The sequence below is a fragment of the Calidris pugnax genome, unplaced genomic scaffold (assembly GCF_001431845.1).
Source record: "Calidris pugnax isolate Ruff unplaced genomic scaffold, ASM143184v1 scaffold30, whole genome shotgun sequence".
In the NCBI taxonomy this organism is placed as follows: Eukaryota; Metazoa; Chordata; class Aves; order Charadriiformes; family Scolopacidae; genus Calidris; species Calidris pugnax.
This window is the reverse complement of record NW_015090776.1, coordinates 4,482,336-4,494,297: the sequence shown is the minus strand read 5'-3', so window position 1 is coordinate 4,494,297 and position 11,962 is coordinate 4,482,336. Positions and strand designations below refer to the sequence as shown.

General features: G+C 44.1%; 1 protein-coding gene across 2 annotated transcripts in view; it reads left to right on the top strand.

The window, feature by feature from the left end:
• The window catches only part of RANBP10 (RAN binding protein 10), an 80,374-nt gene that overhangs the window by 306 nt on the left and 68,106 nt on the right, over positions 1 to 11,962 (top strand). For both annotated transcript variants that reach the window (XM_014947331.1, XM_014947322.1), the window contains exon 2: positions 857 to 970. In XM_014947331.1, coding sequence (XP_014802817.1) covers positions 857 to 970 — 114 coding nt within the window. The remainder of the gene's footprint in view (positions 1 to 856; positions 971 to 11,962) is intronic.

Sequence of the window (11,962 nt, the reverse complement as noted above, 5' to 3'; positions counted from 1 at the left end):
AGGGAGGCCGCCGAGCCCCGGCCGCGGGGGTCGGGCTGCTCGTCCCGGGTGCCGTGCCCGGGCCGCAGCCCGGCGCGGGGTTTTTTCCTTGGCTGGGGAAGCGGAGGGGGTCTGGAGCCCTTCCCCCGGCGCAGGGTGCTGCCTTATGCAACGCTTTGCCGTGTCACCCGGCCCGGGCGCGTCTCTGTAGCTACATCGTCTGTTTACTCTGTCATCCTGCTAAAAACCCGGCCGAGGGGTCGGATGGCCTCGACGCGCCGCCCGGCTGGGGCTTCAGCTCCGCCAGATTACACAAAATAGATGCTCGCAGACTTCTAGGACTTGGGGGAATCACAGCGATGTTTTTCTTGCTCGCTATTGGAGGCTGTTCTCCCTTCCCACCCCGCGGAGAACTGATCATTCCTTTTCCTGCCTGGTTAGTAAACACTGATGTCATTCTCCTCTTGTGTAATCATTTTTGTCTTCTGTTTGTGTACGTTGGGCTTCAAGCTATGTACGTGGGGAGGGGGGGGAAGCAGTGCTGTGAGCCCTTCTCATTAACTTCACAGTGAAAACAAAAGGAAAAACTACAGTGCTGTTAGTGTAGGGCTGGTTCGTGGTGGCAGTGGTGGCCTGGGGGGGGAAGCAGTGCTGTGAGCCCTTCTCATTAACTTCACAGTGAAAACAAAAGGAAAAACTACAGTGCTGTTAGTGTAGGGCTGGTTCGTGGTAGCAGTGCAGGGCTGTACGCCGGCTCTCTGACGAGCTTGCCTTAAATTGCTGGATGTATGTAGAAACAGGCCCCACTGTAGTGTTTTTAGATCAAAATGTGAGAGAGTTGAGATCCCATCAAGGACTTACACTTCTCTTCTTTCCCAGGTCACGGTAAAAATCACAAAGATGCTGCCTCAGTCAGGGCTACACACCCTATACCTGCAGCCTGCGGCATTTATTACTTTGAAGTGAAGATCGTCAGTAAAGGTAGAGATGGGTAAGTGCCTTGTTTGAATCTGCTGGTTGGTGCTGTGTATTTAGCAGTTCTGCTGTACTCTGACCTCCTCTTGGGAAGGGTTAGAGGTCCCGTGGCTGTTGGGTGTAGGTACATCACGGGGAGGTTATATTCTCTTGGTTAACAGAGGTAGAACAGTGGTAGAATGTGCTAGAAGGGGAAGCACTTGCACAGCTGCTTTATGTGTTGTTTGATACAGGCAGTTTAAAAAATTTAAGAAACTTTGGGTCCCTGGTCCAATTTGAATTAGAGTAGTTTCTCCTCTTGTGAGCTAGGTCTGGTCACTCAGATTTCAGGAATGATGATGCCTTGGAAGTGGAGTGAAATAGAAGGGAGGAATCTTGAACTTGATTTTGGACTGTTAGAGAGATGTTTGCCTGTAGAAGAGTGGTCACAGCAGGACTCGAGCACTGGAGAACTGAGAGCATTTTTCAGAAATCCCGTATGCGTGATCGAGGGCAAGATGCTCAAAGGGAGGGAAAAGAGATGGTTGTGAATATAAGCCGGAATCTGCACTACTTCTGTCATCTTTGGCCTGAGACCTGAATTTGGACGAGTCATTATCTCGGGATAGATTGCATGCATCATGACAGATAACAGCTGTGGAAGCTTGGGAGCCTGCTCTGGAACCAAAATGCTAAATATGAGAAGGTTTTTCCCAACCAAATAGTGTTATTTTGGGGGGAATATTTAGTACTGTAGGCTCTTGTTGAGCCTGTGTTTTCCCTGCCAGTCTGTACTACTTGGAACAGGAGCAAGTGGAAGAACTGCAGAAGCAGCAGATCCTGCCGGTAGCGTTAGATGCAGCCATGGGCACCACCTGGGTGAACTGAACTGGGTTCAGTGGGTTTTGAATCTCATCCAGTCTTGCCGTCATGGTATTGGGTATTATTTGAATCCAAAATGTAACTGAACCAGGATGTAGGTGGAGTTCTTTTAAAGCCATATTCAGGATGTCAGGAAACGTGGGAGAGCAATAAAGGGGCATTTCTAACAAGGTCTGGGTTTCTGCTTTACTGTATATTTAATTTTTGATTATTATAAAGGTATCAACCTGCTCTATGTGTTTGGTGTTTTTCATTGCTAAAGGATGAATGCAGCAGATATAACTATCCAGAAGGGAAAGCCACACAGGAGACTGTATTGAGCGTAATTAATGAATTAATCCAATCCTTCAAGAATAACCTTTGAACTCTGGCCACTTTAGGGGTCTTACTAAAGGGCAGCAAACATTCCTACTAGAAACCAAATTAAAGTCGTAATTTCTTACGGTTGAAATTTTTTGCTGTCATTGTTGAATTGAGAAGTGGCCTATTTGTAAAGGGACTTGCAAAGGATCTTGAATTGTGCTGAATTTAGGCCTGTAATAATTATTAGGTTATCTGTGCAGAGGTGGTTGCTGGGTTGGATGCTTTACAAACGCAGTGAAAAGACCATCTTTATTCTTTCAGTTCACTGACTTGGCAATTAACTGCTTGTCTGTTTTGAAACCCTGCACTAGATTAGTTTATGTAACTGCTAAAATTAAAATAATTTACAGTGAACTTCAAGACAAAGAAATCGCATTGCGAAAGGTCACTGAACAGCACTTAATCCTTACCGCGTTCTAGATCGGTCTTACAGGGAGATAATGGAATTTGCTGCTTGTTTCCCAAGATCAGTTGCCTATATTAATAGACAACTTGTTGATTTTACTGCATTCTGTAATTATAATTAATTTCCAGGAATACTTTCAAAGATATGGAACAACACGAACATGAGATGTTGATAGCTACGATCTGTAGTCAGGGCAGCAGGGAGCTTTTGAGAGCTTCTCTGATGTCTCCATTGTTCCTGTGCCTTGGTCTTCTTTTGCTGGTAGAGAGAGCTCCAGTTTTTATCTTGCATGCTGTAGCGCTGGGGGTTTGTAATTGTGAGTTTATATTGTAGGTGCTGCCTTCAGAAGATGCTCTTGTGTGTCTCATCTTTAATAGCTTGAAGTCTGCCCGTTGGAGGCTTGGTGTGTTGTGATCGTGACCTGCAGCAGAGACGTCTCTTAGGAAGCATGTTTATTACAGTGTTTATTACACCATGCTGTGGTGGCTTCAGTTGAGAGGAATAAAGGTGCAGAAATCTAAAGAAGGGATTGGAGGGAATGAGAGGAAGTTTTCAGGTGGTGTAAGTGGCAAAGCATGTCCCTCTGAACTCAACTGGAAGCAAGAGGAATCTTTCTGAGCTTGTTTGCAGAATGGGTACTTCAGGTGTAAAGTCTCTGCTCTGTAGCCTGTTATTTTCTTTATGCTGTACGGTGCTAATAAATTGTTAGTCTAACAATCTATGCTCTGGTTAGATGCTGACAGTCGCTAATAAACAACAGAAACTAAGGATGCAGATAAGAAGTATTGGGATAGAAGTTTTCCAGTGGGTTTTACGGGAGATGTGAGAGTCCTGAAACTCACATGATGACCTTTTGCAGCCTGACAGGAGAAGTTTCTTGTATATGATACGCTGGAATAAGGGAGTTCTTGAATTGGCATCAGATAGTGCCAGTTCTGGATTGATGATGTCACCAAGGCAGAGGAACACGAGCTATAGAGACAACTGAGGCAGCAGTACCCCCTTTTTAAGTTCTCCCTTCTGCTACTCTCATGGGGCTAAGGTGATTTAAATCCAGTGTGCTGTGGTTCTTACTTCGTTTCCTCCCACCACTTTGTGTTCTAGCAGTAAAAACACACCCCCTCATCTGCCCCCCCCCCGATTTTTCAGGCTTCTCTGCTGTTTTGCCAGCGCGAGGGAAGAGGGAGTGACTGCAGCAGCAGAGACCCACGCTGCTTGAGATGGCCAAGGCACTGTGCCTGTAGCCAGCAGAAAAGCTTCCTCTTTTGCATTGTCTTTCTCCCCTGTTGTTTAATACATCTGCTCCATAAAGGTGCTTTTGTTAAAGAATCAAATGAAAACTCTGATTTATGAAAACTCTCCCTTTACCATTGCTAGACTTTTCTGCCTTGGCATCAGTAAAATCTAGCTGAGTTCACTGGTGGATATTTCAAAGCAAGTACAGCAAGCCAAAAAGAAGTCTATTTCATGCACTGAAACTTTTTAGATTTATCAGCTTTTCTTAACTTTGGATCTTTGGCTGCTCATGCAATGAGATATAACCACAATCCTTTTAGTTAAAGAAAGATGATTGAGACTTACTTTTAGCTGAGCGTGGTCATTTCTCATCCTGGTGGTTTTAGTGTTTATTGATAAGAGGTCATGTTTGTTTACTGGTTTTTTTTTTTGTTGTTTTGTTTTTTTCCTGGGAGAGGGGAGGCTGCCAGGCTACCACTGAAAAACGGTCTTGACAAGGAGGCTGGGTAACACATAACAAATCAGATTGGCCAGCAGATTGATCTGGTTTTTGTACCACTCTGTTGTTTGGGGTACAGTTCTTATCCTCAGAGAGTAGCGGAGAATTTAATTTACAGTCTGTAGTTCCAGCCCTCTTTTCACCTCCTTGTCTGCGCTCAACAGGCAGGGAGTGGTTCCACAACACAGAGAGATGATACAGATGGAGACTGGGGGATTCTGCCCTTGCATTTGTTGTCGGTTTCTGTGCCTTCCCTTGTGCTGACAACATGCTACCTGCTCCTTGGTGACCTGGTTTGAGGAGGAGATAACTGGCTGAAAGCTGGCCACATCAAAATAATTATGATGATTTAATCTATTGACGTCACTGTCAGAAATTGCTGCTGCTTTTTTTTTTTTTTTTTCATCCTCGTTTCCATCTTCTGAAATGCAGGGGGTTATTTTCCTGCTGCTTGTTGTATGGTTGGTTTTTTTTTTTTTCTCAATCTCTCTACAAATACAGAATGTTCCATCTTTCTTCATGTTCATTCTTACTGCTGCTTGCTCTATTCTTTTTTTTTTTTTTTTTTGGTAAATTGAGGGCTACTTTTCAGGGTTCTGCTCCCTGACGCAGGTCAAAGGCGAGTCAATGAAGGGATGGGCTGAGCTGGGAGAGGGAAGGGTAGGGCTGCAGTAACTCTCCTTTAGTTCCATTCAAAGTGGTGTTGAACAGTTTTGTCTTAAGACTTGCTGGGTACTTAATTCCTGAGCCATTGTGTGCTTGTCTCCTGAGTGTTCTCCATTGGGATAAAAGGATAAGAGGTGATGGGTCACAAGTTGTGGTGAGGAGAACGCCAGCTGGACATAACAATTTTCCTTGTGAAAATAGTTAAGCACCAGGAAGAGGATGCCCGGAGAGGCTGTGGCATCTCCGTCTTCAAATTTGCCCAGGTGAGGCCCCAGACTGCTTGATCGAAGTTCCAGACTTACTTATGCTTTGGGCAGAATGATGAAGGTCCCAAAGTCCCTTCCAGTCTAAGCCTCGTGGTTCTGTGGATGGCTCACTTCCAGCATTCCTCAGATGAGCAGACTGGCAGAAACATACGTGAGTCTGATGTTTCTGAGCTGCCACAAATAACCTGTGCTTTTATCAGGGTGGTGTTTATGACAGTTCAACCTGAACTACATTTGAAGCACTGGACTCTTATCCTCTCTCTCTCAAATGTGTGTTTCTGTTTGCTGTTGATTTGTCAGCACATCTCACGGCTTCTGTTTCCCCATTAGATGATCTCTGCTGGGTAAACAGGAACAGCCTTAGACTCATCAGGGTAGGGCGGTCAACCCACAACTCACAGGCTGCTGTGACTCAGGAGGACAATTCATCTTTGGCCTCTTTATGCTGGGGCAAGGTGAATTGTCTCATGGGTGGCAGCGCTGGTTCCTGACCTGCGTTTCAGTTTCTTGACCTGTTTTACCTGCCCTGGCCACGAGGTGGGTTGTGATGGAGTGTGACCGGGGAGGACAGCCTGAAAGCTGACCCTCATTTGTGCTCAGATTCCCAATTCTAGCAAAAGCCCCCTGTCTGGCAGCCTCCTCTCTGTTCCTGAGCTGCTCCTGGGAAGGACAGTCCAGCAGCCAATGGATTGCCTTTGCAATGGCAGTTTGCTGTTGAAAGCTGTCTTTTCTGCTAATTATTTGCGTTTGGGCAGTGGCTTAGTGCTGGAATCCTGGGTTCTGCAGCAGGTCTGACCTCTCCGTCTGTCTGTCCACAGTGGCTCCGCATGTCCAGTGCAAACAGAGCAAGGGTGGTAGGTGGGCAGAGGAGGTGCCAAGTGGCACAGCCCTCTGTGCCAAGGCAGCCAGGCCATTCCACCAGGACTTTGAGCTAAAAGAGCCAGTCTAGCTTTTCTTCTTGCCATGATTTATTTTTTCTTTTTTTAAAAACCCTTTTCTTTGTGACTGTGTAATGAGCTGGATCGTGTTAACTGTCTTCTTGCTGGATCGGTCCTCAATACAGAGCTTTCTGTGTGTGCACTGGGGAAGGGGAGACCCAGAAGGGAGGATGATGGAGGGTGGGAGGACATGGGGTGTGTTTCTGTTCTTCCAGCACCACTGGAACTGTTTCGCTGTTGCTTTGAGATGTCCAGAGATGTTGGTTGGTGCTAGCTTAGGTTGTGGGAGGAAAGAGTCCTTTGAGGAGAGTGGCTGAAGAGCTAATCTGGCTTAGTCCATACCATAGTTTATTTAAAATCTTCTTTTAGCTTTTTTACACAACCTTTTTTTTACACCATATCCCAGACTTAAAAATAGCTTGGTTTCTCTCTGGCTGAAAAAGAAAAATAAAGGTCAGCTGTATTGGTTGTTTAGCAGTCTTTACATTAGTAACAAGTAATCTGTCCCTCTCTTCCTTGCTTACATTTCTCCGTGCCAACTTTCCATTTCTCCTCAGCATATGGGGAATGTGATTGCTCCTTGGGAAGCCTTTTACTCGTGCGCTCTAATGGTTTCCAGATGCTGACAGAAGGCTTGGCCACAAAGCGCTCTGACACTGGTGGCTTTAATGGCATGGTGTCTGTGTGTCACCTGTGGCCACCATCCTAATGTCATGCGTGTCTGGATGTGGCTGTAGGAAGACTGAGGAACATTCTGGGGCAACTGAGGTTTTCTAGTGTCTGCACGTGCTGCGTGGTACCTTCTTTGTACCTGACAAGCCTGTAAAAAAATTTATTTCCTCCCCCTTTTTATTTCGTTCCATCCTGGTTTCCAAGAATCCACCAGCAGCACAGAGAGGGGGTTGTTCTTCTGTTTGCAGGTATGTCTGCTTGCTTGAATTTATGCTGTTCTGCAGATGTTCATTTAAACAAACCAACACAAATAAATCCCCCGAGTAGGTTCAGTAAACAGTTCTCACCTTGTTCCCATTTGCACACAGTCTTGCCCAAGCGAGTCCTGCTCGTTCAGCTACTGCTTCAGCTTTGGTGCTCTGAAGTGCAGAGACACTCGTGTTTTCTGTGAAAGTTTCACCTTTATTGATGACATCTCATACGAGTTGTCATGTTTTGTCATTGTTCTGCTAAAATTGTGCAAAAGGGAGTAATACTGAGGGCAGCTTTTTCAATGTGAAGTGAGTTGTGGGACTGGAGTATCTGGTTTGCAGTTGATAACTTCTTTGAACTGCCTTTTTCTTAGTTTTAAATCAATGAACTGGAAAACAAAATTCAGTGCTTTATAGCACCATTGTGGGCCCATCCATTGTAATGGTAGAATATCAATTTCTCATTAAAATAATTTGTGAAATCAGGAAACGAAGCAGAAGTAGTGATGGTGACGTGACTTCATCACTTGCCTGTATTTAGGTACGCCTGAGGCATCTGCTAGATTTAATGCTGTGATACTTCTTAAATTTCTATTGATTGATTGTGCATGTGTCCAGTTAGAGTTGTAAGATTTTGCACAATAAAGAGGAAAGTGTCAGGAAAAGGACTTTTGCCTGCTCCTTGCTCCTCCCCCTGCTGTTTCTGAATATCTGTAATAGAAAAGGTAGGAATATGGCAAAAGTAAACTCTAGCAAGATCCACTGAGCATCTTTAGAATGTGAGTAAAACATCATGCTTCAGTTCTTCAAAGTGTGTTTACAGTTGATAAATTGTATGGTAGAATGGGAACTAATTGTTTAAATGTTCTAGGGTCTCTGTTTAATAAATACACGGTCCAAGTTGCACAACTTTTACAGAGGGGAATTTTTTTTTCCTTCACTTATGAAGCTCTGGGATGGTGAACTGTTAAAGAATTTGTCATCTACTGTAAAGCTGGACTTTTTCTTCAGATCTGCTGCTGTAAAGCTGAATTGCATGGACTGCACGGCCAGATTGATGCTCTTCACTGCTTTTCTAGTGATTGGGGCTTGCACTCTACCTCTGCTATAAGCCTGGATCTTTGTTCCCACACTACAGGTTCAATCCTAGAGATACAAGCTTCCTTGTTTACAAGCTCTTTCTATGGATGCTCTCCAGGTCTGGCCTTTGTTCTGTGTTGTGGAGATGGCAGCATGTAAAGATCTGGGAATTTAGTGTGCTGCTTTCCCAGTGCTCTCCCTAACTAACCCTCTGCCTATTTGTTATTGTTTTAAAGAGAAAGTACTCCATGAATACATACGCCAAAACTCTCAGTGTGTTACTTTTTCTGTAATGTGTTTTCCACATAAAGAAAATAGTTCTTACGTTTAATATTATAGTTTTTTCTTTTTTTCTGGAATTTCATGAAAACTCGTTCCAACAGGTAAATCCTCCTGTGTAAGAACTGTTACTATCAATTTCCTGATTGAAGCCTAAACCAGAGCAAATTAGCCACAGGGACAGGAGAATACCTCTTAAGAGAATGCGTTACCTGGCAGCTGGGCGTTTTCTTCGGATTTGGGTGTTGTGTTTGCATTGTTCCCTCTGTGTTTTAGTGGAGAAAACAGGAACTTGAGCTGCTGCTCGAAGCTGGCTATTATGGACTGCAATGCAAGATTAGTCTTTGGTGTGAAACCTGAAGTCTTTATATGACTTGCCTTCTTTTGGATGCTTTTGTTAGGTATTTGCGGTACCTCTAGTGTCTTTCTTTACTGTTTTCTAGGCTTTGTTCACACCAGAAAAAAATGGCCTGTTGCTTAGTCTGGATTTAACAATCTTAAGTCCATTCCATCGTGGAAAACTGTTTAGCTTCCCTAATAGAGTGAATACAAATTTTCAACAACTCTGCAATTTCCTCATTTGGAAGTGAGGTCTGTTAATCGGCAGGACAAACTGAACAAAAATTCTACTTATTCAGTTGGGTATAGCTAGATTAAATAATCAGAGAATTAATATCAGTAATGCTGTATGCTGTTCCCAGACTGTCATGCCATTTGCCACTGACATGGTTTATGTGAACTTTCTTGAATACCAGCTGACTTCAAAAAAAAAAAAAAAAAGTCAGCTGGCAAGAGTGAAAAAATCTAAAGCTGGGAAACTAAGTTGGTGGGACACCTCAGCTTCAGATGCAGTTGGTTTTGACCACAGCACGTTGCAGGCTTTGGGGTCCTGTTGGATGTGATGGTGCTTGTGGCGGCAGATGGAGAAGGTGGTTACTCTGGCCAGATCCTAGCGGTGATTTTAGCCTGCTGAGGCTTGTATCATGCCTTTTCTTTCTTAAATGGTGCTCAAGTCAAGCCATCATCTCTAAGCTATATTTTTTTTCCCCAGTATTCCTACACATATTGCTAATCTACATCGTCAGCCTTTTCCTTTCCTTGGAGGTAAGACAAAAAAGGGACTGATTTGACCATTCCCGCAGCCAACAGATACCAGTTGAACGTGATCCTAAAATTGGAAGGGAGCTGGGAATCTGATATCTTGGTCTAGCAAAAATAATTTTTTATTCTTCCTCTGTAGTTTTGTCAGTGTTTACTCATAAACAGACTGAGAGATGGGTTACGTTACCAGATTGCTGCCCTTCATTTTGTTGTGCTCACCCACCTTTTCTTCCACGTTCTCTGGCTTTTAGAGTTTCTCTGCCTTTCTAAGGGCTGACAAGCAGTGGACTCCTCCGTGCCTCAGGAGCTAGTGAGCTCTTAAGAATTTTATTTTCTTACCTTCATCTATTTCTCTTCAGCCTTGCATTACTTGTCTTTACTGATCTCTGCTTGGGGAATTGGGATTCTTTCTGGAGCCCGTCAGGGCTATTTCTGAAGCATTGTCAGAGAACAGCACAATATCCATTAATAAAACCAGAAACACTTCCACTTTAGAGGTTCATTTTATTCTGTTGTGAACTAGTTCCAAAATATTTATTGCTAGACTGAGGAGTCAGAGGCAGCTGGAGTCTAGTATTTTATGAGTAATTTTTTTAAACAGATGTAACTTGTTTTTCACTGCCTTGAAATAATGTGCCCCTTCCCCCATGGTAGCTGTGACAATGTGGTTTCAGGTGGTAAATTGATATGGGTTATCATTTCTCGCCACTCTTTAAACCTGGCATGAAGTCAGGGCTGGACTCAGAGAACAGTTCAGAGCTTGCACCAGAGACTCCCAAAGCCTCTGAAATGCCACCAGGGCGATGGGTGCAGTGTTAATCTGTAACATACTAATTTAGCTTGATTAGTTTAGCCGTAACTCTGTGTGTGTGTGTTGAAAGACCGGGGAGCAGGATAGCTGGGAGGACAGGATTCCTACCAGGTAGGAGGGTCATTAGGAACAATTGCAGGATGCAGTAATTACTCCTTTGGATCACACACATCCCCTCTTCAGCCCCTGCCTGGCCTTGGCTGAGCCAACTCATAAAATGCCAATGCCAGGAATTTCTGCCGCCTGTTAGTGATATTGTTAGTTACCAGCTGAGCAGGGAAGGACTGCTCTACTGGGTGGCATGGCCTGCCAAACAAATGATTTAATGTCTCTGGTTTTAACTCTTTGGGCCTCGCTGTACATGGTGAATCGTGCTCTCAGGAGAGGCTCCTGCGTCAGGGCGGTACCAGCACGAGGAGTTCCAGGCTGGTCACCATTAGGCTACCCAACCAGTCCTAAACCAATGTGGTTTTCCACCTTCTGTTCCCAGCTTTCAGATGGGATGAATTTTCTGTGCCTTCTAGGTGAGCTTCAGAGGCCCTTGGAGGAGCAGCAGCCTGGGTTGTTTCACTGTCCTGACTTGGTCCCTTTCAACAGGTTGAGGCATAAATAAAGGGAAATGGTAGTATCTTTCTTTTCATGGGAGAGCCTTAATAAATCTGCTCTGCTAATTGTCAGACCTAGCATTTTTTATGAGTCCTGTTTTCAGTTTTCTTGGAGGAAGTCTTGCAGCTTTTTTGGATGAAGAAATGCCTCCTTTGTTTAAAGTGTACTGCCCTGGTCCAGTTAGGACCATGGACTAATGGCTTTCTCCCTCCATCTGCCCCACCTTTATTTATTTTGTGTCAGGCAATGCCTCCCGAGTGCTGGGAGCTTTCCTGGCATTTAAAGGGAGATGTTCTTTGCTCCTGGGATTCTTAGAAGTGAAGAATATCAAATACGTGAGTTCTGTTGCCGTGTTCCCCTCGGTTCTACCCACGAAGTTCTTCGTTCCTGTGCTGGAAAAGCCAGACAGATGTAAGTGCTGGAATTTAGCTACTTGCTGTCAAAAGGCAGGTCTGTTCTTAAGTTTTTCTGCTGGGTTCAGGAGGATTTTTGTGGGCTGCTTGCACAAAGTAGCTTTAGACTAGCCAAAAAACCCTCTTCTTACATTGAATTTTTGGCAGGCTCTTTGGGTTTTGTGTTTGTTCTGAAGAAACATCTTTTGACTTGAAGAATTGCGTGTGACATGGGTGGATTCCCCTTCAGGGGAAAAAAATAGTCAAATACTGTCACTCCTGTGACATAACTTTTCCTGTAGCTTTTTGGGTAATTTCTGTCCAGTGGCACTATGTAATACTTCCTGGCTAAGTCAGTGCATCTGAGATCTTTACGTTTAACATGTAACGGGAAAGTTACATTTTAATTTAGAAGTAGAGTCATCATTTTGGCTATTCCCATCTCTTTTCTAGAGAAAGTCTTTTATTGGCAGAAGCAATTTTTTTTTTTTTTTTTAATATACAGATATAAATTGTGACATTTGCAGTATCTGCACTGCACAACCCACCACACCAGGTCTCTTAGGAGCCAAAAGTGAATG